Source organism: Nicotiana attenuata, chromosome 5, assembly GCF_001879085.1.
Source record: "Nicotiana attenuata strain UT chromosome 5, NIATTr2, whole genome shotgun sequence".
In the NCBI taxonomy this organism is placed as follows: domain Eukaryota; kingdom Viridiplantae; phylum Streptophyta; class Magnoliopsida; order Solanales; family Solanaceae; genus Nicotiana; species Nicotiana attenuata.
In genome coordinates this window covers 14,137,020-14,145,484 of record NC_031993.1, presented here as the reverse complement: position 1 = coordinate 14,145,484, position 8,465 = coordinate 14,137,020, and the positions used below count along the sequence as shown (strand labels likewise).

At 41.8% G+C, this 8,465-nt stretch overlaps 2 protein-coding genes across 2 annotated transcripts; both read left to right on the top strand.

Moving 5' to 3' along the window:
- Positions 1,659 to 2,309, top strand: LOC109225992. The gene has a single exon (XM_019390795.1). The coding sequence runs from the start codon at positions 1,659 to 1,661 to the stop codon at positions 2,307 to 2,309; it is 651 nt and encodes a 216-aa protein (XP_019246340.1).
- On the top strand, positions 7,157 to 8,130 carry LOC109225991. The gene is made up of 2 exons (XM_019390794.1): positions 7,157 to 7,466; positions 7,559 to 8,130. Exons 1-2 carry the CDS (start codon positions 7,157 to 7,159, stop codon positions 8,128 to 8,130), a joined length of 882 nt encoding a protein of 293 aa, XP_019246339.1.

Genomic DNA, 8,465 nt, shown 5'->3' with positions numbered 1-8,465 from the left:
TTTATGATTGGGCGCAACCAACTACTAATAACCTATCCACAACAATTGCAGTTCCTTAGATACAAGCGGAGACATTCCAGATTACCAACAACATGCTGCACCTGTTGCAGAATAAAGGGCTGTTCTCCGGGTCAGACATCAAAGACCAACAACAACATCTGAAGAACGTTGTATCAATATGTGTCACTCAAAGATAGCCGAATGTGACTCTTGAGGCAATCAAATTATTACTGTTCCGATTATCAGTGACTGGGGAGGCTCAAACTTGGCTGAATTCGCTCCCAATAAACTCCATTGCTACTTGGGAGGAACTAGTCAAGCAGTTCTTAAACAAGTCTTATCCACCCAACAAAACTGCGAGGCAGATTGATGAGATATTGGAATTCAGGCAGAAATCGACTAAGACTTTGCAAGAAACCTAGGAGAGGTTGAAGGGTATGTTGGTGAAGTGTCCTCACCATGGCATTCCGGATCAGATGCAGGGACATAGATTCTATATGGTTTTAGCTAACAGTCTGAAGGCCAATGTAGATGCTTCTACCGGGGGTGCATTCTTGAGCAAAACCTTCACATAGTGTAAGATTCTTCTTGACAAGATGTCTCAGAATTCAGGCTCACTCACTCCAATAGTGCATTCTATTGCTCTTGACCCAAACAACACAAATGTAGAAAACATAGCCACTCATATGACCCAGATGAGCTTGCTGACAAAGAAAATCGATGAGATGGGTACGAAACAGGTGCACATTATTGATACCACAAATGGAGGCTTAGGCACTCCTTGCATAAACCTGTTATATGTGTGCTCGTGGAGTGGATATAATGACAATAGGGTTTCAGAGAAGACATGAATTATGTCAATAATTTCGGAGGTCGGAGGCAAGGTGGGCAGCAATGGGGACCAACAGCAAACCAGCAGTACAGACCAAACTAGCCACAACACAACCCCAATCCAGGAGGAGCACGACCACAGGGCCAAGTCGTACCTTATCAAAGGCAACATGGCTATAATCAGCAGCACTAGCAATAGTTGACCTACCAACCACCTCATCAACAACATGATAGTAACATGATCGAAATCAGGGGTATGCTGCATCAACTCATTGGGACAAATGGAAAGATGCAAGAGAAGTTAGCTGCACATGGTTCAGCAATCAAAGGCATTGAAACTCAATTGAGACATCTATTTATGGCCTTGAACAATCGCCCAAAAGGAAAATTGCCTGCAGATACAAACATTAATCCAAAGGAGCAGAACCCATCATGGCAGTGAGTCTCAGGAATGGGAGAGATTTAGACAGGGAGCAAGAAGTTGCTCAATCTAGGTGAGATACAATGCCAACTACTCCAGCTACTCCAGTTACATTAGAGACAGATGAGTCAGCAAAGCTCACCGAGGTTGTAATCGAGCAAACACAGGTTGACAAGGGTAAGGAGAAGGAAGGTGAACAACTCCCAGAACAGGTAGTAGAAAAAGCTTCCAGCAAAGAAAAGACACAAAATAGTGGGCAGAGGTTGATTCCTGCACCATTCCCTCAGAGGTTGGAAAAGCAAAAGAATGATGATCCATATAAGAAATTCATGGAAATGCTCAAACAAATTCAATTGAGTATTCCACTGCTAGATGCTTTGAGGGAAATGCTAGGTATGTAAAAACGATGAAGGACCTAATGTCAGGAAAATTTGACTTCCAGGACTTGTCCACTGTAACTCTGACACTGACCTGCAGCGCGATAGTGACAAGGCCTATGGCTCAAAAGGTATTTGATCCAGTTAGTTTCACTATCCCATGCACCATTGGGAGATATGCTTTTGCTAAAGCATTGTGTGACTTAGGAGCTAGTATAAACTTGATGCCCCTGGCAATCTATAGAAAACTGGGCATTGGTAGAGGTAGTCCGACCTCAATGTTGCTGCAACTGGCTCATCGCACAGTCAAAAGACCTATAGGATTTCTTGATGATGTTCTTGTTCAAGTGGGGAAATTTGTATTCCCTGCAGACTTCGTCATTCTTGACTGTCAAGTGTATAATGAGATACCAATCATTTTGGGCAGGCCATTTTTAGCCACTGGGAGGGCATTGATTGATTATGAGACTGGAGAATTGAAAATGAGGTTGAACAATGAACAGATAATATTCGATGTTCAACAATCTACGAGGAGACCTAGCGAATTTGCAAATTGCTCACTAGTGGAGGCCGTAGATGTAATACTACAAGAGGAGGACGAGACTATTAATGTCAGGGATCCGTTGGAAGCCTGCTTGATGAATCTGGAAAATGTGGATGGTGAGGAGTTGGCAGAGTAGGACATCGCTCTTGAAGGTCAAGGGTTCTAGAAAAGGGAACCCGAGTTCAAGCCCCTTCACTTAGAGGAAAGAACAACACCACCTGCGATACCATCGATAGAGGAGCCACCACAGTTGGACCTGAAATCGCTTCCAGCGCATCTCAGGTACGCTTTCTTAGGGCCTAATTCTACTTTACCTATTATTATATCATCCGCTTTGCTAAATTGTACAGGTAAGCAATACTCAATACAAGTTTACAAGAATTATGACTACTATTGGTTGGACCACGACCGACAAAAAGGGTGTCTCGCCCACCTCAGGAGGCGCGACCGAGCTCAATCAAGTGAACCCAACTGATCAAGCCTTATTAACACTTTTTACCCAACATCAATACGATTAAGGAGAAACGCTTTTTTCCGTTTATTTAGACAATAAGTAAAGATCGAACATTCCCATTGTGGTTCATTTTTATATCACAAATCTTAAATCATGGCTAAGTTCCAATTTTCATACAATTATAGTTTAGAAGATATAGAGTATAGAGTTACAACACAGTTCATTGACCATCCAACATCCGTACATAACCCACACAAACTCTACGGAGTCTCTATGGAACAAAAGACAAATTATGACAACGCCGACAACAAGTCCTGGCTATACCTCAAAAGTGGAAGTCTACACAACAAAAGATTACAACATAACCCCTTGAAGGAAAAAGGGCTCACCAAGACTTGAGTGAGGCACACTCCGCACGCGCGATCTGGACACTGTCCCTATAGAGAGCCACCTACATTCATTTAAAAATGTAGTGCCCCCGGCAAAAGGGACGTTAGTACCATGGATAGTACTAGTATGTATAACTAAATCATCTAGTAGAAAAGAACTTATCATAAAGAATAAAGGAAATCAAAAAGTATAACGAAAGCTTAAAACGATCACCACATCATCAAATAAAGAATATATCAACTTTCACATAATTTTCCGTTGCTTTTAGTTGGGGCATTTCATACATTATCATTTTTCAACAATACCACCACTATCTTGAGCAGAGTCGATCTCTGACCAACGACCGACTAGGTTTCTCATTTGAGACATATACCTTCAATCACAATCTCATTTTCCTTAGCATAAATTCATATTCAGCACAATACCACATGTATGCGGCATGGCACCCGATCTCGGCCCGATTGGCTTGGGCCGTTATCCAAGCGTTGTTCCTTTCTCATTATCATCTTCGTTTCAATCTTTGTTTCAACATATGTCATTCATATGCACTTGGCCACAACAATCACATCATTTTTGGCACTAGGCCACATTTCACATCAATTCCCAATTTCAATGTTAGCTTTGCAATTTAGGACACTAGGTGCACACAAGAAGCAATTTAAATTGTAAAGCATAGATAAGATTTTCAACATAGATGGCAAAACAAAGGCATTTCAATCTTGATTTAAGTCTAAGCATTTCAATACATGATTCATATTCCCCGACCTTTTAAGTTATCAAGAATAGAGACATTGATCATTGAGACACACCTTTCACGTATATAAATTGCAACACCAATTCATGTGAAACAACAATCAATACATCAATCCAACTTTAATCTTACCGCATTTACACAAAACCAACGGAGCTCAATTTCTAAAAAGGAGGGTTTTAGCATACATACCTCAATAGAGCTTTCCTTAAATTCTTACGAAATTTCGGGACTCTTAGCACTTCATCTAATTTATAGGAATTACAAATAGAAACAAGAATTAAGAACATGATTAAATTCTAGCTCATTTGAGCATATATCAAGCACTAAGTGGCATTGTGATCTTAGGACCCATTTTGTGAGAGATTTTTATCTCTTCACCCCAATTGCTATCTTTAAATACAACCTCCCCATACACTATTGTCACTCACATGCAAGGTTATCAACCCTAGTATCCATGAAACCACTTGCTAATCACTATTTTAATAGAAATTTTGAAATCATAAATTAGGGACATTCTTACCTCTTAGGTGAATGACCTAGTATTTCACTTGATAACTTCAAGGATTGGGGCAAGAAATTGAGTTAAGGCTTGGTGGGGATTCACTTTCTCCCTCTAGAAGTCTTGTTCTCAATTAAATGCAGTAAAAATAACATAAAAAGGGTCTAATGGGGGTGTTTTTAATGGGATGGGGTCGGGTTTAAAATAGTAGAAAATAGGAGCTCCTGACCACTATATCTGCGATCGCATAATGGACATGCGGCCCGCAAAAGGGACCGCAAAAAGGCTTATAAACCCTGAAACAAACTGGCCGTGATGCAACAGAATGCGGTCGTGCATACCTGTTCTGCGGTCGTATAATGCACCGCAGAACTGCCCCTCACAAAATTTTAAGGGACTCATGCGATGACTTATGCGGCCCCACATATTAATTGCGATCGCATAATGGGCCGCATATTTGACCTCAAAAAATTACCGATCAAACTGTCTGACTCTATGGGCGACTATAAACCGCAGTAGCTGTTATGCGACCCATATGATCGCATATATACAACTTTTCTGAAAACATTTTCCTTAACTTTTTAATGTCATAGATCAGTCCAAAGTCCGAAATGGCACTACAAGCTTTCGATTTTTGAGTAGAAATTTCACGGGGCGTTACAAAAGGGTATCAACCTTGCATTTTGTATGCACACGATCCTCTTGGAAAAAGTGGACAAACCTTCCAGAGAACATCAACGAAGGTTGAACCCGGAATATTAAAAGGGGTGGGAAAAGGAAGTGATCAAATGGTTAAATTCGGTTATCATCTTTCCCCATCTCTGACAGCAATAGGTCAGCCATGTTTAGTGTGTACCCAAAGAGGGAGGAATAACCGTCGTACAAAAATGAGAATAAGAGTTGATCTCGACTCGTACTGTCACAGGATGGCGGATGCATGGCATTTATCGGAAATTGAAAACACCAAAACCGGAAGGACCACATTTTCCCTTGCCTATTCATGTGACCAATGCTGGACAGGTTGGCTAGGTGATCTCACTTCTGTCTCTTAGATGGATATTCGGGGTACAATCATATCCCAATAGCCCCCGAAGACAGAGATGAAACATCATTCACCTATCCGTATGACATCTTTGCCTTTCAGAGAATGCCTTTTGGATGTTAGCCATTTTCACGGACATGGTTGAAGACATTATGGAGGTATTTATGGATGATTTCTCCATGGTGGGGGATTCATTCAAGGATTGTCTTCACAATTTAAGAAGAGTGCTCAGAAGATGTGTTGGAGACAAATTTAATGTTGAATTGGGAGAAGTGCCATTTTATGGTAGAAGAAGGGATTGTCTTGGGAATCCGAGTGTCAAATAAAGGAATTGAGGTTGACCATTCTAATGTTAACGTGATTGAGAAGTTGCCACTGCCCACTTTGGTCAGCGAAGTGAGAAGTTTCCTTGGGTACGCCGGGTTCTACAAGAGATTCATAAAAGATTTCTTTAAGATTGCTAACCCTTTATGCAAAATCTTTAAAAAGGATCAGCCCTTTGTGTTTTCTAATGATTGCAGGTTACCATTTGAGGAGCTGAAGAAAAGATTGGTGACTGCACCCATCATTGTTGCACCCATTGTTGCACCCATCTGGGAGAAACCGTTCGAGTTCATGTGCGACGCAAGTGACTATACTGTAGGAGCAGTCTTGGGGCAGCGAAAGGATAAGCTCATACACCCAATTTGTTATGCAAGCAGAATGTTAAGTGGTGCATAACTCAATTACACCGTGATGGAAAAAGAGATGTTGGCTGTAGTTTTTGCATTCGACAAATTTAGGTCGTACTTGATTGGTTCAAAAGTTATTGTTTATACTGACTATGCAGCAATTAGGTACTTGATAGCAAAGAAGGTGTCAAAGCCACGCTTGATCCGCTGGGTTCTTTTGCTACCAGAATTTGATATGAAGATTTGTGACAGAAAAGGGACAGAGAACCAGGTAGCAGACCACCTCTCAAGGTTGGAAGGAGCTGAAAAGAAGGTAGAGGTTGAAGATATAACAAAGACATTCCCGGATGAACAATTACTAGTAGTGACAATGAAGGAGGCATCATGGTATGCTGATATTACTAATTATTTAGAAAGCGGTATTGTACCTTATGAACTCTCTTCAATTCAAAAAAAAAAAGTTCTTTCACGATTGTCGGTTTTATTATTGGGATGAACCTCTACTGTCTAGAATATGTGTAGTTAACTTGATCCGGAGGTGTATCCCCGAGAAAGATTAACCTTCTGTTTTGCAGGCTTGCCATGCTTCACCATATGATGGACACATTGGAGGGGTATTCGGACAACAGCTAAGGTGTTAGGAAGTTCGGGTTTGTATTGGACAAACTTCTTTACGAAGGATCGACCCTATTCTATGGTAAGTCGACCGAAAACGGACGACGGCAAACTANGCAATGGGGACCAACAGCAAACCAGCAGTACAGACCAAACCAGCCACAACACAACCCCAATCCAGGAGGAGCACGACCACAGGGCCAAGTCGTACCTTATCAAAGGCAACATGGCTATAATCAGCAGCACCAGCAATAGTTGACCTACCAACCACCTCATCAACAACATGTGTAACATGATCGAAATCAGGGGTATGCTGCATCAACTCATTGGGACAAATGGAAAGATGCAAGAGAAGTTAGCTGCACATGGTTCAGCAATCAAAGGCATTGAAACTCAATTGAGACATCTATTTATGGCCTTGAACAATCACCCACAAGGAAAATTGCCTGCAGATACAAACATTAATCCAAAGGAGCAGAACCCATCATGGCAATGAGTCTCAGGAATGGGAGAGATTTAGACAGGGAGCAAGAAGTTGCTCAATCTAGGTGAGATGCAATGCCAACTACTCCAGCTACTCCAGTTACATTAGAGACAGATGAGTCAGCAGAGCTCACCGAGGTTGTAATCGAGCAAACACAGGTTGACAAGGGTAAGGAGAAGGAAGGTGAACAACTCCCAGAACAGGTAGTAGAAAAAGCTTCCAGCAAAGAAAAGACACAAAATAGTGGGCAGAGGTTGATTCCTGCACCATTCCCTCAGAGGTTGGAAAAGCAAAAGAATGATGATCCATATAGGAAATTCATGGAAATGCTCAAACAAATTCAATTGAGTATTCCACTGCTAGATGCTTTGAGGGAAATGCTAGGTATGCAAAAACGATGAAGGACCTAATGTCGGGAAAATTTGACTTCCAGGACTTGTCCACTGTAACTCTGACACTGACCTGCAACGCGATAGTGACGAGGCCTATGGCTCAAAAGGTATTTGATCCAGTTAGTTTCACTATCCCATGCACCATTGGGAGATATGCTTTTGCTAAAGCATTGTGTGACTTAGGAGCTAGTATAAACTTGATGCCCTTGGCAATCTATAGAAAACTGGGCATTGGCAGAGGTAGTCCGACCTCAATATTGCTGCAACTGGCTCATCGCACAGTCAAAAGACCTATAGGAGTTCTTGATGATGTTTTTGTTCAAGTGGGGAAATTTGTATTCCCTGCAGACTTTGCCATTCTTGACTGTCAAGTGTATAAAGAGATACCAATCATTTTGGGCAGGCCATTTTTAGCCACTGGGAGGGCATTGATTGATTATGAGACTGGAGAATTGAAAATGAGGTTGAACAATGAACAGATAATATTCGATGTTCAACAATCTATGAGGAGACCTAGCGAATTTGAAAATTGCTCACTAGTGGAGGCCGTAGATGTAATTCTACAAGAGGAGGATGAGACTATTAATGTCAGGGATCCGTTGGAAGCCTGCTTGATGAATCTGGAAAATGTGGATGGTGAGGAGTTGGCAGAGTAGGTCATGGCTCTTGAAGGTCAAGGGTTCTAGAAAAGGGAACCCGAGTTCGAGCCCCTTCACTTAGAGGAAAGAACAACACCACCTGCGATACCATCGATAGAGGAGCCACCACAGTTGGACCTGAAATCGCTTCCAGCGCATCTCAGGTACGCTTTCTTAGGGCCTAATTCTACTTTACCTATTATTATATCATCCGGTTTGCTAAATGTACAGGTAGAGCAACTCATACAAGTGTTACAAGAATGTAAGACTACTATTGGTTGGACCACGACCGACAAAAAGGGTGTCTCGCCCCAACCTCAGGAGGCGCGACCGGCGCTCAATCAAGTGAACCC

What these genes read in the sequence shown, in the direction of transcription:
- LOC109225991 (XM_019390794.1), top strand. Translation starts at nt 7,157, where the DNA reads ATGCCAACTACTCCAGCTACTCCAGTTACATTAGAGACAGATGAGTCA. An exon ending in TGCTTTGAGGGAAATGCTAG is followed by an intron (nt 7,467 to 7,558) that starts GTATGCAAAAAC and finishes GCAACGCGATAG; the next exon opens with TGACGAGGCCTATGGCTCAA.
- LOC109225992 (XM_019390795.1), top strand. Translation starts at nt 1,659, where the DNA reads ATGAAGGACCTAATGTCAGGAAAATTTGACTTCCAGGACTTGTCCACT.